The sequence below is a fragment of the Silurus aristotelis genome (genome assembly GCF_946808225.1).
Source record: "Silurus aristotelis genome assembly, chromosome: 19".
Lineage (NCBI taxonomy): Eukaryota > Metazoa > Chordata > Actinopteri > Siluriformes > Siluridae > Silurus > Silurus aristotelis.
Genome location: NC_139592.1, coordinates 18,723,756 through 18,746,004, shown reverse-complemented (window position 1 = coordinate 18,746,004; position 22,249 = coordinate 18,723,756). Strand labels below are relative to the sequence as shown.

Here is a 22,249-nt window from a genome sequence, read left to right as displayed (position 1 = left end):
AACCTTGTGCTCCAGAACATCTGATCACATGCACATTATCAACTTGTGCTGTTAATATCATGAACAGCAGCTACGCTAATTCCTCTCCACTGCTTCTCTTTCTCTCCCCATCCCGAGGCATCCTGAGGTTTGGCCAGCTCCAGTCACGTCTCACCTCGTGAAGATTATGGACCTATGGATGATCATGGAGAAGTAGATGCCGAGTGTTTAAAGGCCCTGGCATGGAGAAGCTGATGCTGGATCTATGATGATCACAAATTGTTCTGTATTGTTGAAAGATTTATGACCAAACTCTTGATGTCACCCATATGAGGATGGGTTCCCCTTTGAGTCTGGTTCCTCTCAAGGTTTCTTCCTCATATCATCTAAGGGAGTTTTTCCTTGCCACTGTCGCCACGGCTTGCTCATCAGGGACAAACGCACACCATTCACCTTCACTGTTGTTTTCTGTAAAGCTGCTTTGAGACAATGTCTGTTGTGAAAAGCGCTATACAAATAAACTTGACTTGACTTGACTTGACACACACACACACACTACAAGAACATGTTAAACTGCAACGTGATCATCAGTGATCTCATAGAATGCTGAATCCTTTTAAGCAAAATAAAAACATGAAAAGTGATTTTTTTTCAGACCGTCACAGTGTGCAGGCGTGAGCTGCATGTGCATTACCATGTTTAATAAGCGCGACATAATCTTACCTCAATGAGTGTGTAATTATACAATGCAAAACTGTTCTGTGATTACAGTTTTACTGAGGCCAGAGAGAAAAGAGAATGATTGTGTGCGTGTTTGTGTGTGTATGTGTGTGTGCAAGAGAGAGAGAGAGAGAGAGAGAGAGAGAGAGAGAGAGAGAGAGAGAGAGAGAGAGAGAGAGAGAGAGCGCATTCGGCTGCACTGCAGAACTGAACACATGAAGCCCGTGCGGGAAATAAGAGCAGTTATTTCCCTGTGCTATTTGAAGCCAGACTTTAACAAGTTGCACTTATAAAAGCTGAGCAGGCGAAGGCAGGCCTGCTCTTAAGCAGGCTAGCAGGACGCCCACGGGGTGCAGGAACTTGTTAATTGAGATCTCGATCCTCCTGAGGTTAGCCACCGGAACGTCAAACTCCATTTATTTATCTGATATTTCATTAGGCTCAAGCAGGCCACACTCGCAGGCACGGTTTAATTAGGCCTGTGCCGGTTGCCACTTTACCCTTCCAGTCGGGACTACACAGGATGTGCTTAGCAAATTAGTTTTCTTCTAGATGTTTGTGCAAGCTGTCTGTTTTAACCATACAGCAAAGTTGTGGAAATTGTATATTTCTGTCAATTCTATACCTTCTACATTGCAGCAACCCTAAGAACTAAAGTCCATATAATTTATAAGCATATCTGCTTAATACTGTCATTTGTTGTGTTGACATTAAAAAACATTTGTACACATATATTATAGTGCATATGTGTTTTAACATACTACACTTATTCACACCTCAGCCCTCGGTTCTGTTACTGTGTCTATTCTAGGGAAGGTGGTTAAGGGTCCCGGTCACAAAGGTCGGGGGTTCAAGGCTCAATATCGGCAAGCTTGAACAAGAACCCCCACCTCCTCCATTGTCCTGTTTTATTAATTATTCTGCTGTTTGCACACATGGACTTCTTTAATCATGTAGACTTATTATTAAATTCTCTGCAGGCTCATGCTGTTTCATATATTTTCCCTAGCAACTATTACTTGTTCATTTATCAGCGATCTGGAAGTGCAGGCTTTTGTGCATGTACTTCTATTTACTTGTACATATAGTCAACACTCAAAGCACAGCGGTTGACAAATTGATTTTAAAACTTGTTTAGTGCCTGTGGAAATATAATAACACTTTGGGCATTGTATGTGTCAGAGAACAAACCTGTTTTGTTCTGAAATGCATTTATGCCACTTCTAAGATTCGAAATATATTTCAGGATGCTAGTTATACTCACCACTTTTAACTCAGGGTTCAGGTTCCTCAGGCTGTCCTCAGGCAGTGTGTGTTCTGAATGCATGAATACCTGCTGCCTCATACCAAACTTAACCACACAAAAACTTTAGTTCTCTTAAAATCCAAACATTGAGATCTTCAGGGAAGACATGTTTGCATACTAGCACAAGAATTATACAGTATATGGACAAAGGTTTATGGACACCTGAGCATTAGATTCGTATTTGCTTTTGAACATCTTATACCACATGGAGTCCTCCATAAAAGCCACTCCACTCTTCCAGGAAGTTGTTCCACTAGATTCTGGTGTGTTGTGGAGATTTGTGCTCTATCACCCACAAAGGTGTTGGTAAAGTCAGGTACTGATGAGGTAAGGAAGCATGGATGAGTGATCATCAACTAAAGCATGGATGAGTGATCATCAACTAAAGCATGGATGAGTGATCATCAACTAAAGCATGGATGAGTGATCATCAACTAAAGCATGGATGAGTGATCATCAACTAGAACTCAACCCCAGCAAAGCAGAACTGCTGGTCACCCCAGGTGATTCATCTCCAGGTCAAGATCTCCGAATAACTCTTCATGCTGCACGTATCAGATTCAAAACTGATGCTTGCCTACAAGGCCAAAAATGGACCAGCACCATCTTACCTCAGAGACCTCATCACATCTTGCACTGCACCACGCTGTCTGAGATCCTCCAGCACTGCTCAACTGGTACCACCTTTTCTCAGAATGAGAGGTAAGTACACTTCAAGGATCTTCTCTGTTCTGGCACCGAGGTGGTGGAATGAACTTCCCCTAGATGTCCGTACAGCAGAGACCCTGATTATCTTCAAGCGACGACTGAAGACCTACCTCTTCATGAAACATTTAAATTAGCATTTTCCAGGTTTGCTTTGTAGAATTATATTTATATTAAGTTTGTAATCTTGCGTACCAGTGTAGATTAATTCATTGCTAGAGACTTAAAGCACTTTTGTACGTCGCTCTGGATAAGGGCGTCTGCTAAATGCCGCAAATGTAAATGTAAATGGGTTGCCGTCAGCAATTAATCCCAGGTGTTCAGTAAGGGTGAGGTCAGAGCTCTGTAGCCAGCCACTCAAGATCTTCTTTCCAACCCATGTAAACTATATCGTTTTGGAGCTTGCAATGTACAAAGGGATATTGTAATGCTGGAAAAGGTCTGGGTCTCCTAGTTTAAGTGAAGAGAAATTCTAATGCTACCAAATCCATAGACATCCTATCTAATTATATGCCTCCAGTTTCAAACACTTTGGGGAAGAACCACATATGGCTAGAATAGTCAGGTATCCCAATACTTTTGTCAATACATGTGTGTTCTAAGTGTGAAATTTAGTAAAAAGTGAGCTTCTTAAGTGCAGATCAGTGTAGATCAACCAAATAGGCAAAGTTATTCATTTAAACTTGTCCTTGAAACTGTGAACTGATAAAACAGTTTTAACACATTCGCTTTTTTTTTTTTCTTCACTGCTCTATAATGTGTTCAATTGCTTTCTGAATTTACAAACACACAGGCTAAATTAACCATGATATATTGTCTAATTAGATCAAGTTAATTAATTATAAGGTTGCTCCACCATGTGCCTGAGACCACAATGATTTCAACAGCCATTAGTTCAATCAATTAACTGCAAGCCCATGAGACTGGATGTATCCTTTTTCATTTAGAGGAATACTCTGTAATGTATTTGATTGGAGGCTGTTTATGTGTAAGGAATACACTTGGAGAACACTTGGAGAACACAGAGGCATACTGATATAAGATATTGTAGTGTGATGCACCGCAGTGTGAAACACAATTACTGTGACCACCCTGCAGTTGATTATTTATTGGATTTCTAACTGTTACAACGACATTGACATAGGACACTCCTTCCAAAAACTGCTAATAAAAAAAATTCCTTCTCAAAAAAAAAAAAACCTCAATATTGTTAGGTGGAGATTCAATTGAGCAGTGTAAGCTGATAAAGGTTGTGCTGTTATAAAAGATAACACCAACTAAACAAAACTGTGAATTCAACAAAGTTTTAAGGATTAAGGATTAAGGATTAGATAAGGATTAGTGTAAACCCTGTATATATTAAAAGGCCTATCAATTACCTAGCTACTATATGCTGCTATATGCTAATAAGCAGCATATATGCATACTTTTTTTTATCAAGTACCTCTGAATCCGCTTTTTATTTTATTAAGTTTATGGCATACACCCTTATCCAGAGCGACCTACATTTCTCTAATTTATACACCTGAGCAGCTATGGGGGTTAGGGGCCTTACTCAAAGGTTATGTGCAAGGGATTTGGGCATATTCTAATCACACTTTATAAAAATTTGTTACAAATTGTATGATTTTACCATCGGGGCTTAGTGTCTGTCCTGGTTTCATAGCTCGCATGACTGATCCGCATTATGCAAAATGACTTTTACGCTGCAGAATAACTTCCAAATCATCGGCTTTCATGTCCTTCCAAACCATAACTCAACTCACATCCAAACATGTTTAGCTTCTGTAGTGTCTCCTGCTTACAACATGGAACAGTCTGGAATCTGATGTTATATATCATTTATAAAGTGGTGTTTTATTGAAACAACAGCAAGTTTTGAACATATAAAAAATACACATAACTTGTCTGAGAACTCAAAAATGAGATGAAGTTACACACAGTCTATAGACACACATTTGTGGACACCTGACCATAAGATTTTGCACGTGCTTTTTAAACAGTTGCGTGGTTTTGAAGATTTGTGCTCATTCAGCCACATTGGCGGTAGTCGAGTCTGGTACTGATGTTTGGTAAAGAGTTCTGAGGTGCTCTTAGTGCTCTTAGTCAGTGTTCTGATTCATCCCAAACGTTCCCAGTAGGTTTTAGATAGCAGGCTACTCAAGATCTTCCAACTCCAACCCATGTAAACCATATCTTTATGAAGCAGGCTTTTTGCACAGGGGGAATTGCCATTCTGGAACAGGTTGGGGTCTCCTAGTAAAGTGAAGGGAAGGTTTTATTTTGTCACATCCAAAGATATCCTGAACACATATGTGCCTCTCACTCACACATATGGCTTGAAAGTCAGGTGTCCCCATACTTTTGTCAATACAGTGTGTATAGGTTATAGTGTGTATATTATATCCATTAATGCAAAGCAACATAAATGGCCAAGGCTCATTTTCGCATTGGGTTTGGGCTTATCTTTAATAAGTCTGCCTACAGACCCATTCTCATTTAAAGCATAATACTAAAAAGCAGGAAGGAGGGAAGGAAGGATGGATGGATGGATGGATGGATGGATGGATGGATGGATGGATCATAAAAAAAGATTTTGAGATATAGCACCCCGTGCTCGAATGCAGTAGTCTGCATGCCCAAACCGCTCTATACAGCCATGAATGCTGACAACAAACCTTATACAGGTGACAATAATCTTAAATTGTCTCCAATATGCTGATATTTTGTTCGGTTGTCAGTTTAGGTATACTATTTACTTTTTTTGTAATGGTCAGATAGGAGAAAAAAAAATCTCTTTTTGACATCTATTCAGTGGAACACTAAACACGTCCAGCTGGTGCCAAACACTGTCATTAGGCGTGACACTTTACAAAACTCTGTGTTTCAGGGAATGGATTACTTTTTTTTTTCTGGAACAATGTTACTCCTCAATCTACAGCATGACTGAATAGAAAGACTGAATTGTATATCACAAAAAACAATCTTTTTATTGTGCTGTCTTTGCTGGCTGCATGCAAACGCAAACATACAGCCTGCTCAGTGCAATAGGATTTAGAGATAAATGACTATTATAATGAATAACGTTGGTTTGGATCATTTCCTGAATACATTGTGTCTATTATGTAGTGGTAATTTTACATCTGACTACATCACTGATTTCAGTCACGTTAGCATTAAAGTAAAGCAATGTCGGTTACTTTTTATATGCTTCAGGTTTGTGTGGTGTTTAGAAAATATGTATGTATTTATGTGTATTTATATGCTATGTCTCATCAAATAGCATTTCATTAGACTGTGCACCAGAGTTTTCTACATGTCCATCAAATGCCTCTGGGGCACGAGTTTGTTTTAATAAGTCAGAAAAACAGCCTCAAGCCTGCTTGTCAGTTAGATGTTTGAATCAGACTCACCCTGTAAAACATTCATAGCAGTTACTGAGATCCCAACTGATACCCTGACTTAGCCTTTTCACCTGACCTAATAAATCATGTGAAGCACACATGTGCCTAATTATCTGTTCTATACGTGTTAAAATCAGTGGCTGGTTGTGCATTTCACACCAAAGCCTTCACTGATGTCCTACCTGAACCAATCCACTTCTTAATACCATTATTTTGATGCCACGGATACAGAAACCAGCAATATTATGTCACGGACAGGTATCTCATTGTCAGGGATCCATCAGCCACACCTTCACTAGAACCACACGGTCCTCCTAGCAGCTCCCCATCTACTAATTACACACACCTGGCACTCATCAGCTCACCCACTATATAAGCACACACTTCCAAGCACTCCCCATCCGTTCTACAGATTAGTCTGGTGAACAACTCAGGACCTTACTGACTACCATTCCTATGGACTTATCTTGTTGTGGATTTATCCCATGGACTACTCTTTGCTGGTGTAATTCTGTGTTCCTGTGTTTACAGCTGGTTTGGTTTCTCTACTTTCCCTAATTTCATTAAAGCACCTCCGTTCTGTCGAACTTCGGCTTCTGCTTGTTCTTCCGGCCTAACACTCATACAGCTCGAATCAATGCCATTACTAATTTAAGAAATCCAGTGAATACAATTCAACAAGTTTCCTTTCACTGCAGCCACAGCTGCACCACCTGCATACATCATCTCTAGCAGAAGCATCGATATTAACCTCATAAAATGGGTTTTGCCATTTTGTGCATTTTTCATGCATTACAGTTTTCGAATTCTGATCCTAATTCTTTTACTTTCCTTTCAAATGATTTATATTCATATGATTTAATGTAAGAACTGTGATCAATAACTTAGCATTTACTTTTGTCAAACTTAATCATTTCATATGCTAGAAAAGGCTCCAATGTTGATGTGACTATGAACTGGCAAATCAGTCAATAAGCATTAATATTTTTGACACTAGTGTTGTATCATGAGGATCAGTTATCACATAAAATCACTTAAAAAGTGAAGTTTGATATTTACTTAACAGGAATAGAATTTCTTTTTCTCCTGTGCCTATGTTCATCATCCACAAACAAATCAGTGTTTAATCATTAAGTCATATACATATTCTGGGATCAGTGCTCAGTCTCCACCTCCTGAGAGGTTTTTCAAAGAAGAATTGATCACTCAAAGAAGAAACAGGGGGAAACCTCAATATTTCTTGTTTCCTTAAAAAAATCCTTTAGATAGGTGAAGTAATGTAGAAACTTTATGTGGACAGTGTGAATATGGCTTGTATTGCGGATTATATTTCGTTTAAAAGTTTGTATAAGAGTGGAGGATGGTGCACACACGTGGACTATGTCCTCTGTAGGAGAAGGAGATTGGAGACTGTAAGGTGTTGGCAGGGGACAGTGTAGCTAGACAGCATCGAATGGTGGTCTGTAAGATGGTTTTGGAGGTGAAGAAGAAGAGGAGGAGAGTGAGGACTGAAAGAAGAATAAGATGGTGGAGGTTCAGGGAAGAGGAGACGGGCTCAGTGGTGGTGAAGAGGTGCTGGATGACTGGGCAACTACTGCAAAAGTGATAAGGGAGGCAGCTAGAATGGTACTTGGTGTGACGTCTGGAAATAGAAAGGAAGACAGAGACGTGGTGGTGGAATGAGGAAGTACAGGACAGTATAAGGAGAAAGAGGTTGGCAAAACAGAATTGGGATCGACAGAGTGATGAGAAATGTAGGCAGGAGTACAAGGAGATGCAGCAGCAGGTGAAGAGGGATGTGGCGAAAGCCAAGGAAAACGCATATGAGGAGCTGTATGAGAAGTTGAACACTAAGGAAGGAGAAAAGGATTTATACCGATTGGCCAGGCAGAGGGACCGAGCTGGGAAAGATGTGCTGCAAGTTAGAGCAATACAGGATGGATATGGAAATGTGTTGACTAGTGAGGAGAGTGTGTTAAGAAGATGGAGGGAGTATTTTGAGCAGCTGATAAACGAGAAAAATGAAAAAGAGAAGGTTGGATGATGTAGCGTTAGTGAAGCAGGAAGATTAGTAAGGAGAAAGTGAGAGCAGCGATTAAGAGAATGAAGAATGGAAAGTCGGTTGGACCAGATGACATACCAGTAGAAGCATGGAGATGTTTAGGAGAGATGGCAGTGGAGTTTTTAACAAGATTGTTTAAGATTTTGGAAGATGAGTAGATGCCTGAGGAAGGAGAAGGAGTGTGCTGATACCGATCTTTAAGAATAAGGGAGATGTGCAGACCTGCAGTAACTACAGAGGAATAAAGTTGATCAGTCACTCCATGAAGTTATGGGAAAGAGTAGTGGAAGCCAGGCTGAGAGAAGAGGGAGGGAAGTGGGCAGGGCAGGACGTTTTGGAGACAAGGTGAGGGAGGCGAGATTGAGATGGTTTGGACATGTGCAAGTAGGAGGTTCATGGATGTGGTGAGGGAAGACATGCAGGTGGTTGGGTTGAAAGAGGCAGCTGTAGAGGACAGGGGGGTATGGAGACGGATGATCTGCTGTGTCGACCCCTAATGGGAGCAGTTTAAAGAAGAAGATGATTGCATTAAAAGTTTAAATATGAAATTTTCAAATTATTGTAAGAAAAGAGAAGTCGAGACCACAGTAGTTTATTAAATATTAAGAATGATAACTTTCAAAAATTGGAATTGGGATCGATACTGGTATTGACAACACTAATCTTTAAAGAACTTGGTATCAAACTGAAATTAAAATTAAGTGGTATTGCATCTTTAGTTGTTCAAAGGGTCCAAACATAAATTCCAGCATGCGACGCTTCATTTTTTAACAGAGTGCGCGATGTACTAGGATAGCTTTAAGGATCTATAAGCTAGTGTGCTCTAAAAGATCGGACGATATCTCAAACACCTTGTCTGTAAAAAAGGGGAACCAAAGAGTGCATAATTAATCTAACTAAAATTGTTATATGGCTTTACTTGATTATTCAATCTCAGAAGGTATCACTGAATAAAAATAGTCTTCATATTAAAATAAATAATACATACTAACCCTGCCTGCTTTTATGTAATAAACTACATTAAGATCTTTTGGTACCGAAATGAGATGTACACAAATCATTACCTGGTTTGAGAGGACTCTTTACACATCATACACATCTTGCTATCGAAGGTAATTTTATGTTTATATATTTTAAACGGGGTGAGGTAAATGTTTGACATTTTAAAGCTTTATATATGTTTATTCCAATAAACAATATGCCATTTAAAATTTCTCACTATAACCCACGTAAAACATATTTTCATGGATCTCACTGTATGCACATGGGCATGGTTAAAACCAGCATCCATAAACATCCTCTACAACTGTGTACCTGAAACTTTGTAGTAACAAATTGGGGAAGAAACACATATTGCTGAAAAATGTACGATGTCCCAATATTTTGTCCTTGTAATGGTGCTTAGTAACCTGGACTTTTTGTCCTTGTAAACCATTTATACCAGTTGACACACACACAAATCTCAGTAACTTTGACCATGGAATAGGGGCCAGACTGTCAGGTTTGAATATTTCAAAACCGCAATATGGTAGACACTTCAAGGACTTGAAACATAAGGAAAAAGATTCCGTGGTTCTATGAGACAGAATTTGGGTTAAATTCCAAGCACTCCATTTAGCAAGACCATGTTATCAACTAGCTAAAACCCATCCATACAGTGGCAGCATAATTCTATAAAGGCAGGCAAAAAATGGGAAGTCTGTGTAAATCCAAATTGTGGAAAACATGAAAACAGTCAAATACTATTAGGTCCTTTAGGAAAACCTGGTCCAGATATCACACATTCTCAGATTGGGGTGCAGTTTTAAATTTGATAAGAAAAAAAAAATATCAGGTGTGGAAAGTTTGTAGACTTAACATAGAAAACAGAAGTACTGAATAAATGGATTAAATACTTTTTGATGAGATTTCAGTTTTTGATTTTTAATATAGTCACAAAATAACTTTATAATAGTATTTTTCAAGTGGATATTATGGATTATTGTGTGTAGATTAATGGCAAGAAGTAATATAAAATCAATTCAATTTATCTCTAACAGTCTATACCAGTATACTTCCAATATGATCAAGACCACACCACAATGTCTAAACATGATCAATATCTCAGCATGCAATCTAAGGATTCCAGTAATTTCCTAAATATGTTCTAGTTAATATAATACACATAAAACATCTACCATACGTTACAGTAAAGTTCATTAGAAGTGATTTTCCGACATGACCATAGTTGAGCAATACAACTGGATTCTTCTTCTCACGAGTTGTTTTTAGTTTGTTCTTCGGGAATAGAGTGTTATTGCAGTGCTGCTGATTGAATCTTGCAGGTTCACAAGATCTCAAACACTACATTAATCATCTCCTTTGTTATTTTTATGTATGATTTCCAGGCAAAATTTTCACAGGAAACTTTTTACCTCTTTGAACATTTCATTCACATATTTAACCCTTGAGGCTTGGACTCGATTATTTTTTAAAGGGTGTGTGATTTAAAGCTGCAGGATACAGTTTTGAAATCACAAACAAAAATCTACTAGAAAAATAACCAAACAAGTTAATTCATCAGTGAATATATCATTTTTATTTGAACAGCCATAACTGCTCTGTACTGGGAGTACTCATGATCAGCCTCTCTGTAAAAACAAACAAATCCACCTCCTATGCTACAAGTGCAGAAACAAAACCAACCAATACAAGACTGGAGCAATTATTAGTGATTGGAAAACTTCAAATAGATCTGGTTGCAAGTTCCATATAGGAAACTGGTGGTGTCCGTTTGTGAACAAGTCCACATACTGAAGTGTTTAGCTTTCATCTGCTTCCAGATTAATGTTGTTCCCAAATTTGGCGTACAACTGGACCTTCAGATCTCCAAGCACATCCTGTATCGAGGTCACACGACTTTCTAAAGATTTGATTTCTTCCTTCAAAGATTCCTGTAGACAGGGGGGAAAAAAATTCAAAAGCATTTTATTAAACATTTTACTTGATGGAAAAGTCTAGAACAGAAAACCCAGCCAACGTATCAGTGTGGCTGAAAAAAGAATGGGTTTTAATATCGACTGCAAGAAATCAAAAAATGTGTGGAAATCTTACAATTTTATGCTTCTATTAACATTTTATTTACTTGATTTTTATGGTTCAAAATTAAACAAGTATATATAAATATGTATATAGATTTTAAAAGAATTTTATTTTTCATCATTGGTTTGCTTTTGGGGATACCTTTGAAAAATGCTGTTTACTAAATATACAGTACATGTGCCATAGATGTGCTTTTTTGAATGTCCCACTCCAGATTTAGTCTGTTTGCGGTTATAATAAGCCCCACTCTTCTGGCCAGATGTTGAGCTAGATGGTGGAGTGTGTTTGTGAAGATTTTTGCTCTGGTGTAGGTTGAGGAGGCCTTGGGTGAAGCCAATGTGCCAATTCATGTTCAGTAGTGTTGAGGTCGGAGCTCTATAGCAGGACACTTAAGATCTTCCACTCCAACCCGTGTAAACCATATCTTCATGGAACTGGCATTGTGAACAGGAGCACCATCATGCTGGAACAGGTTTTAGTCTACAAGATCAAGTGAATGGAAAATTTAATTTCTATACAGTTGTGCGCCTCAAATTTTGTGGTAATAGTTTGGGGGAAAAAAAACATTTGGTTGGAAAAAATTAGGTTTCGCAACACTTTTGTCCTTATAGGATGTGTTGCACTCGCACTCATTCACCTGTACCAACATTCTTTAAGCTGTGTTGCATGTGCAATTGTCAATGACAGTAGTTTAGTAAATTGTCCCTTGAATTTTTGAATAAAAAAATGTAAAAATTAAAAAATAAAAATTTCAAAGCCTTCTTTGCTCATATTAAACAAAAGTTGCCAGACACAAGCAAAAGAGAAACTCTTTTCAGTTCAGGAAAATATAGTCTTTAGAATTACACACAGAAATTTAAAGAAATGTACACTTGTACAGTACAGTACAGTTGTTGAAAAAGTATTATGGCTTTATGTTGGTGAAATTTAAAAGCGTTTCATCAACAGCTGCCCTTTTTTTTTTTTTTTTGCCTTCTAAAATGAATGAGTGCGGGTGCTGAGGACGGACCTATAAAACCTATTAAATCACAGCATTGATATATTCAGATGCAGCTCTGGCAATAGAACCAGCTGCATGTTATGTTTATATAATTATTATCTATAAATATATATAAATAAATAATGAAGAATTTGAATACTTTATTACTTTAGTAACAAATATACAGACTTTGATGTTAACTTTTTTTTTTTTTTTTGGTACAAATGTGTTTGGTACATGTATGGTAAGAGTTTCCAGTACTGGCAAGTATTCTAATAATATAACTATATTCTATTTTTACCAAATAAAAAATTAAAATTAAAATCTTAAAAAAGTAAATAAATAACCCATTAAAGCAAAAAAAAAAAAAATGTTAATCTACAAAGCCAATAAATAAATAGGCAAAAAAAGAAGGAAGCTAAAATACAAAAAAAAAAAATAATAGCTTCATCTTTTAAAAACAAAAAACAAAAAAACATTAAAGCTAAACAAAAATTTGACAATAAACAAACAAAACCAGGTTATTTTAAATCATGATCTTCAACACTAGTTAAGCAAAACTAAACCTTTATTTACTATATAATTTAAGCTAAATATAAATCTTAAATTATAAGAAAAATAAATAAATAAATAAATAACCTGATGTAAGAAAAACAATTCAGTTGTTTTTCCCCTAAAACTCTGAACAGCTCAAACTTTCCAGACGAACAAGTTTACAACATTCATGGAGCATTATATTTAAAAGTCAGGACGAGTGTCTGCAGCATAAAGATTAAGACAATGCTGTTTTCACAGCACTGAAATAAAAAAAATAATCCCCTTTTTGTACAAATCCGTTTTTTTTTTTTCTTAAATACATTTGTGACCAAAAATCACTTTTGTTTAAAAATCGCATGATTGATAAAAGTGATAACAGTTGTTGTTCGAGACATTTGCTCGAGTTATGCTTTAAAGGGTACTCGCTGACCTTAGCAGCCTCTAGCATCTCCTGCGTCTCCTCCTGCGTGTGGCTGATGAAAACATCTCCGATATGATACGGGATCAGGAGATCGTCGTCTTCCAGCATCATGAGGTCATCACTCGCATCCTCTAAATTCTGTAAAGATTTCTGAGAAGGGAAAAAAAACAGGTAAAATACGACAAATCAGAAGTGTGGAGCATCAGAATATGAAGGTCAATAAACTAAAATCACAGGCTTACTTTTTTGGCTTCTATTTCATCCTTGAACTCGGTCATGCGATTTGTGCTTCTAGCAAACTTGTTAATCTTCTGCTGGTCTTCAAATGTGACATTGACATCTTCGACCGCCTGAGAAGGAGATAAGCACTTTACTGTCAACACACAGGACTTTTTTTTTTTATATTTCAGCATTTTCAAAAATACACCGTTTGATTTGTATAATCTAATGGGGTTTTTTTTTTTACTTCCATTTTCAACACATTTCACTTATCGTCTAGTAGATCACCAACTAACTGCGTCTTCGATTGGTCCGAATTGTTTTGAACAGCCAGGAATAGACCCTGACGATCACTCGTTACAACCACGATAAGCAGAAATGAATCTCAACATGCACAAAACATCTAAACTTGAGGTTGATGGGCTACAACAGCAAGACAGCAGGTTGTCTCTGCCAAGAGCAAGAATCTGAGACTGAGACTATCCTGGGCACACATTAAACATCACTTGGTCCAGTTTCCTGTTTTTTCAGTTTTCAACTGTCCAGTTTGGGTCATTGTGTCCATGAGACCCAGATTCTTGTCCTTGGCTGTCAGGAGTAAAATCTGATGTGTTCTAGAGTTGTAGCTCATACATCTCAAGGCTTGATATGCTGTGTGTGATGCTTCACAGCAATCACAGTTCTCTTCATTCTAATGTTTATGCATAATGTCACCTTCATTTTTATTATTAGTAAAAAAAAATAACTGTCTTAAAAAAAAAAAAAAACACCCTCAAAAATATAAACATGAATAAACTCAAATTCTTTAAAACCATTTTTTTTTAAAGAAATTAAAATGAGATCTCTAAAAAAAAAACCTTTAAAACCAATAAAATCTTTAAATAAATAATCTCTTTAAAAAAAATTCTTTGAAAAAAAAAATGTTACAAAAAGAGAAAAACAAAAAATCTTCCTCTTTAAAAAAAAAAAAAAACAACAACAACATTAAAGTCCAACAATGGAGATAAATCAAATAAAGAACGTGCATGACAAACTTCTTCAAAACCATTCATATCTTTAAAAAAAATAAAAAAATAAATAAAAAAAAAAAACAAGAGAAGAGAGAAAAGAAAGCTCTCATCTATATCTATACATATCCTGCTTCCTTAAATTCAGTATTTTAAATCTTAGTCTTTAACATTTTTCAAGCAAAACTTGATCTTTATGTATTATATATTTAAAGCTAAATATAAACCTAGATATAAATCTGTATCCCATCAGTCTCTCACTGTAACTGCACCGGGAATTTACATGTCCCCCAGGTGACGTCAGCACTAATGGAAGAACTACATGATACATGCTTTTATGTATCAGCATCAAATAACAAATTAGTCCCAGAATCACTAAATATAAACACACATTTGATGTGCTTAAGGCTAAACGTCTCCCTGAATCATTTGTGATTAGAAGAAGCAGAAATGTACAATGCGGGTAAAACTCATTACATTACACACCCAGATTCAGGACAGTTTTTCATTGTTTTTTGTTTTGTTTTTGATTCAGGACGGTTGATGCACTTGTTAGTAAATAGTGTACTGCATATTGTATAGTGTATATTGTACAAAACGGTTTCAAAATCAAGTGCACAATCGCCAAATAAGGAGATCTGTAATGCAGGATTACTGGTTCTGGTTCTAATGGGCATGGCTCTCAAGCTAACGGTCTAGCAACAGAATTAGCATCAAATTTAACCTCCTACATAATCACACACACAAACTATCAGTCACAGAAAGCCTATAACCACTAACCAAACCTGTAAAAAAAAAAGCGAATAACATTTATAAATCTAATAAACAGCTCAGACAGACTTACAACAGATTTCTTGACGGAGGCCGCCATCTTAAAACGGAAGTAGTGGAAGTCCTTATGGCGTTCTTCCAGCCCGTGTTTCTAAAAAAAAATCCCGCCTTCCTCACTCTGATTGGCTGTTCTTTCATCCTCACATCCTGATTGGATAATTCGCCTTGTCATTAAAAGCGCAAGGAGCCGGAATTAATGAAAATGCGGACAGGGAGAATAACGGCCAAGTAATCATGATTATTTTAGGATTCTGTTTCTTTTAACCTGCATAGATTTTTTTTAAATTGTTACGACGATCAAAAATATTGAAATAAAACTATGATTTCTGGTCAAAAGTGTTTGCAACAGTTAAGAGACACTAATAGGTTGTACATTTGGGAGGTGAAATAAGAACGTGGTAGAAATACTGCCACCTAGTGGAATGAAAAGAACAGTGTTTATGTTACAATCTAATAATAATAATTCAAAATATTATTGCTGTTGTTTTTGTTGTTATTATAATGTATTCAAGCTATTCAATTGGTATTAATAAAGAAAATTCTTGTAAGCGTATTGCTTATGAATGTATACCTGTATTTATATATGAAAAGGATACAGGGATTGCTTAATTTTGACACTTTTAAAGGCCACATTGAATTTATTATCAGAGCCACAAATCCAGCCATCAGTCTGGGGTTTGGTGTATTCAAGAAGATTTCTACATTTCCAATATGCACCCACTTAAACCTAGAAAGTCTAGGGCATCACACTTTATAAAACCTTCTCAAAACCTTTGGGACAAGTTCAACAAATATAATCAATTATGGTTTGCTTCTTTAAAGAATATCAATTGTTAAATGTTAAGCAGCTTTAAATTCGGGCCAAACTTTCAGAACTATTCAATTTCTCTTACAAATAGCAATAATGTGGAATAACATTGACTTGGCCTCAGGAGTAAGGGAGGTATTAGTGCCCACCAATGAACAGTTGATAAACTCAACAATGATGGAACTATAATGAATAGACATTCAGGGTCACCCAGATGAGGATGGAGTTTCCTCTTGAGTCTGCTTTCTCTCAAGGTTTTTTCCTTATACCATGTGGTAGTTCAGTGAATAACTTCTGATCGGAAAGGTCATGGATTTAAATCCCAGCACCACTAAGCTGCTACTGCTGGACCCTTGTGCAAGGTCCTTAACCCCCTTAATTATTCAGCCGTATAAATGAGATAACATTAAGTTGCTTTGGATAAGAGTGTCTGCCAAAAGCTGTAAATTTAAATCTTTTTCCCCGCCACTGTCGCCATTAGCTTTCTCATTAGGGATAAACTTATAGGGATTCATTTATGACTCTAAAATATATATTTGCAGTCTATTTAATTCTATTAAGCTGCTTTGGGACAATGTACATTGTTAAAAGTGCTATACTAATAATATAAAAAAAAATGAATTGAATTTTAAATTTTATAGTCACAGAAGAACCCAAGAGGGATCACCATCATGCTTCATACTGGGGGTGGAATCCTCAGGTTGATAAACAGCATTTCCAGGATTTCCACCAATTTCAGAGGCCTTTTTTTTTTTTTTTGCTTCACATGCTGTTTAGAAAAGTGTTTAAAAAAAAAAATATATATATATATATATATATATATATATATATATATATATATATATATATATATATATATATATATATATATATATATATATATAATCAATGTTCTCTTTTGCTTGATTCTTGTTTGTCTCTTTAGTAAACATCCACACAGTAAACATCAAGCTTGCTGCACCCTAAGGCAAATATTAGCACAATGCTGGCAGGCTGTTTTATGATGATTTTATTATTGATTTAGATTTATGCATACCAGCTAAGACATAACTAATAAATTCCAGCCCTGTGCACAACTGCGTCATAATTTTCTTTTAGTCTTTTATTTATTTTGCGTAAAATAGTTCACGTTTTTAGGCATTTCTTTGTTAACTAATTAGCCAGATAAGAATTATTTGAATAAATATGGATTTTTGCACTGCCGAATCTATAAACAGTGAAATTCCTGAGGGGTCTTTAAAGACTTCGATGCCTGATGTCTGAAGAATTCCTTTCATGATGGCAGAGGGCAACCAGAAAGGAATTTCTCTTCCGCCTCCACTGTGTACATTTACAATGTGACATTTACACTGTAACTCCGGGCCTCCATTTATTACCACATTATTAACTCTGAGCAACAGCTGATCGTTCTGAGGCATTGCTTATGGCATTTTTTTTTTTTCAATTTACATACCAATTATACATTGAATGAGGCTATAAACTTTGTCAACTTCTTTGCTCAGATAACGTTATTTTGAAATAAAATATTTATTTGAGCGAAAGGAAATCGTCTTGTTTATTTCCTTACATCAATTAATTTAATTCAAATATCTGTTGTTTAGGATGGAAAGAATTCATAATTAATTTTATAGAATATGTCTATCTATTATCGAGTCAGGGTCTATTAGAGACACTTTAAAATCTGAAATCTTCTATAATGATAAATAAATTACACAATCATTCTGAGCGCATATTTAATTCACAAAACACATTCTTCTAAACCTGTACAATAATATAATGTCGATTAATTAAAGCCACAGAGCTTAGTTTTTATATTCTAAACACACACACACACACACACACACACAAACACACACACACACACACACACACACACACACACACACACACACACACACACACACATATAATTTTTTAATTGCATTGTCTTGGTTATCTGGTAATTCAATCAAATCACATGTTAAAATATAATTTTTAATCCAGGCTTAATATATATTTAAAATAAAATATTGATGTTAGAGAGTTCTTGGGTTTGGATGTCTAGGAGAACCCATAAAGGTTCCCACACACATTATGTCTTTTTCTTCAGTGATCCAAGTAATCAAAAAGTCTAAAAAACCAACACAAATCCAAAGAAGCACTTTTTAAGAGTGAGATCTTCTTCTTTCTTTAATATCGTTAGCATGAGACACAAATTTGTTTGTGTAGAATGTTTGTGTAACATATGACCCTGTCTGGAGTGTTTCAAATTCTAAAAATGAAAAAACTCAAGAAAAACTGACACTGGTGCTCAGATAATAAATATATATTAAATGTATATATGTAATTTAATATATGTAATATATACTCAATGCTTGCAGGCTTTAGATTTCAACATACCATATTTTCCGGACTATAAGCCGCTACTTTTTTCCCACGCTTTGAACCCCGCGGCTTAAACAACGAAGCGGCTAATTTATGGATTTTTCCTGCGTTTTTCCCGGTTTCACAAACTTCAAGCTAAAAAACTGAGCCCCATAACATTAGACCAATGAAATTGCGGAACGGGTTCAGGTGAACCAATGAAATTCTTTATATTAAATTAGATGCGCTCCCACTGAATCGGGCCGCACCACATCATAAATATGGATGATGCTCCTCTGACGTTTGACCTGCCGCTCACTCTGACTGTCAACAGGAAATGCGAATCATTCATCACGCTGAAAACAACCGGGCATGAAAAAACACTTCACCTGTGTTCTGAGCTGCACGGCATCGAGAGAAAAGCTTCACCGATGGTGATTTTTAAACGCACGACAATGCCAAAAGAAAAACTCCCGAGAGAAATAGTTGTGAAAGGAAGGAGGAAGACAGTGAACAATGACTTTCTTGGTAGGCTACTGTTTAGATACAAGCCGTGTAACAGACACTGTCTTTCATTAAAGCCTGTGTAAAGTTCATTAGTTTCAGTAAAGACACCTGCGGCTTATAGACAGGTGCGGCGTATTTATGTTCCAAAAAATCTTTTGTAAAATTCAGTGGGTGCGGCTTATATTTGGCTTATATTTGGGTGCGCTTAATAGTCCGGAAATTACTGTACATGTTGTAGTATGATTCTGTTCTTTATTTAGTTATATATGAGGGCAAACTTTGGACAGGTCTTATTGTTAAAGCTGATTAATGGCATGCATATTGGGAGGCAAATTGTACTAAATAAATACAGAATTTTTGTCACATCAAAAAAATGGGGGATTCTAAAACATTTTCTGACATCAAGAAGGTGAATAGACAGACATTTTACAATAATAAATCAAAAGATAGCAGAGGAATAACTGAGTTACTGCAGTCTGATTCCACCAAAAGCCCACCTACCTTGACATTTATAAGAAAGAATTCTCCTTGAAACGATAAAAGGAGGAAACCTTGAGAGGAAAAAGGGAATCTATCTTCATCTGAGTGCCACAGGAAAGTATGATTATAAATAATTCCCTTCTATAACTGCAATATATGGTCAAAAATGTGCAGTTGTGTAACCAGGAAATTCAATACATCATTTTAATGTTTTTATTGTGAATTAATGACTATGTTGCTGAAGTTAACTGATCATTCATGGAGATTTTAAAGCAAAAGCTGTCTATTGCAGTTGGAGTCCTGAAGCTATAATAACTGTTATGAACTCATGTTAAGGAGGTTTACTGAAAAATCTTTGAAGAATAATATGTATTTTTAATTCAGAATTTATGATTGCATATCCCATTATTACTGATACAACCCGGATATACAGACAAAAGTACTGGGACACCTGAATATTCCAACCACATAGATGGAGGCACAGAATTTTATTGGATGTCTATGCATGCAGCAATAGTTTTTCCCTTCACTTAGACTAGGAGACCCCATGAAAACATGAGTAACATGGGTTGGAGTGAAATATTTTGAGTCGCCCATCTAGCTATGGTCGGTATTTGGGCATCTTAAACTTTAAGAACCACTCTCTTATATTCAAAATGAATACTTAAATTCTATTACTTATAAAACCTGATTAATGTTTTCACATTTGTATTATGTTTGTATTGGAATTATCATCTTTTGCTCTGTATCTACAGTATATTTGCACACGGAAATGCAGATTAAAAATAAATGCTTACTTTTTGATGCTACTGGGCTCTTTGGTTTAGCTCTCTAGAGGACATAACATGTCAATATTTTCTTTTTCAGAGCATCGCCCAAGTAGCACATGATCTAAACCCTGAGTAATCTATGTATATAAAGCTCAAATACCACTGACTGACTCACTCACTCATCACGAAATCTCAACAACCACTGAACGGATTGCAATGAAATTTGGAACATACCTTCCTCTTGGGTCTTAGGTGCTCACTAAGAAAGGGTTTAGAAAAATTCGCCCTGGATCGCGGCTAACTCGCGATATATATAAAGCTCAAATACCACTGACTGACTCATTCACTCATCACGAAATCTCAAAAACCACTGAACGGATTGCAATGAAATTTGGAACATACCTTCCTCTTGGGTCTAAGGTGCTCACTAAGAAAGGGTTTTGAAAAATTCGCCCTGGATCGCGGCTAACTCGCGAAAAACGCGATTTCTCACGCATTGTAAACTCTTCGAAATAACAGTACGGATCCTCATAAAACTTATTACATTGTTTCTTATTACATGTTAGATGCACGATAAAAATTATTTTCAAAGTAGTTTGCCCTGTATTGGTACTACAAAGGGGTAGTACGTTATTTGTTGACGTTACGTTCTGATCTCTGATCATCCAGTCCTGCTCAGTGCTTACTGCTTATTGCCATTTTGCTTAGCGTTCTGTCTTCCGTAGCGAAGCACGGGTACTTTCAGCTAGTTATTTTATATTAGAGTATAATATGTGTTTCTGGGTAATAAATGTGGCATTTTTTATTATATATTATAACACAACGTATTCCAAAGAAATGGTATGTTGCAAACACATATGTTCTAGCAGAAATGATGCAGTCACCAAAACCATCAAATGCTACGATGAAAAAAGGCTCTCATGAGGACCACCCAAGGAAAAGAAGATCAATAGCTACCTCTGCTGCAGAGGATAAGTTTATTAGAATTACCAGCCTCAGAAACAACCAATTTACAACATCTCAGATTAAAGCCTACTTCTTGGAGATCATGTGGGAGACCTATTTTTTACATCCACTGTTCAGAAGAGAGTGCATGAGTCAGGACTGCATGGTCGCATTGTGGCAAAGAAACCATTACAACAAGCAGAAAAGACTCAAAAACCCCACAAGTAATGGACATTAGATTAGTGGAAAACTGTCCTTTGGTCTTATGAGATTTTTGGTTCTAACTACAATGTTTTTGTTAGATGTAGTGAGGGTGAATGGATGGTTTGTAATATTAGAAAATAAATACTTTCCGATGCTAGAGGGTTTTGTGGTTTAGCTCGCTAAAGGAACCCACATAGCAATATTTTCTTTTTCAGAGTGTTATCCAAGTAACACATGATCCAAACTGTGAGTAAATTCTGTGTTTTATGTGGATTCGAAATAATACATATAGGTTTTTTGATATACCTTATAGAGCTGGAGTGAAACAAAACACATCCCATGAACATCTGGCACTTTAAAACGCATATGTTCTAGCAGTAACCCTGACTGGAATATTTCAGAAATGAAAGATAATGATTATTAAGCAAACGCATCTCATTATCTTACTATAATCAGTGTTTGCAAACGTAATATTTTAAAATGCACATGTTAGAGTATAATCAGATCATTTTTTTACATTTGAATTTCTTTCATTTTGAAAGTCACATGTGATTTTCACACGTGTACTGCATCTGTTTTTGGTTTTTCACATGCAATTTCTTTTCACTATTAGCGTTTCTAACAGGTTTTTTTTTTAAAGAATGAATTTCTATTTAATATGTGATTATTCAAACATATTTTATTACTTGTTTTCAGATACACAATACATTTTTTTGTTGCATTTTATTTGTCACATATTCACATCATATGTAAGTACATCATTCATATTGGTGAGAAAACAAAAGTATACTGTATACTTATTATTAAATATTTGTTTTGTTTTGCATGTAAATATCTGCCATTATGTAGTATATTGTATGTATTATATTGTCATATGATATGTACTCAAACCAGCGCCAAGGAAGCACGTGTTTCACTCTTGGGCAAGAGCCATCCCGAGC

The 22,249-nt window shown here is 36.2% G+C and overlaps 1 protein-coding gene across 1 annotated transcript; it reads right to left on the bottom strand.

Annotated features, from left to right (window-relative positions):
• Nucleotides 1-10,731: 10,731 nt before the first annotated feature.
• Nucleotides 10,732-15,404, bottom strand: pfdn4 (prefoldin subunit 4). Its single transcript, XM_083570596.1, has 4 exons — nucleotides 15,265-15,404; nucleotides 13,437-13,544; nucleotides 13,204-13,344; nucleotides 10,732-11,109 (listed from the first exon to the last, which is right to left on the bottom strand). Exons 1-4 carry the CDS (start codon nucleotides 15,289-15,291, stop codon nucleotides 10,978-10,980), a joined length of 408 nt encoding a protein of 135 aa, XP_083426722.1. The 5' UTR covers nucleotides 15,292-15,404; the 3' UTR covers nucleotides 10,732-10,977.
• Nucleotides 15,405-22,249: the final 6,845 nt, after the last annotated feature.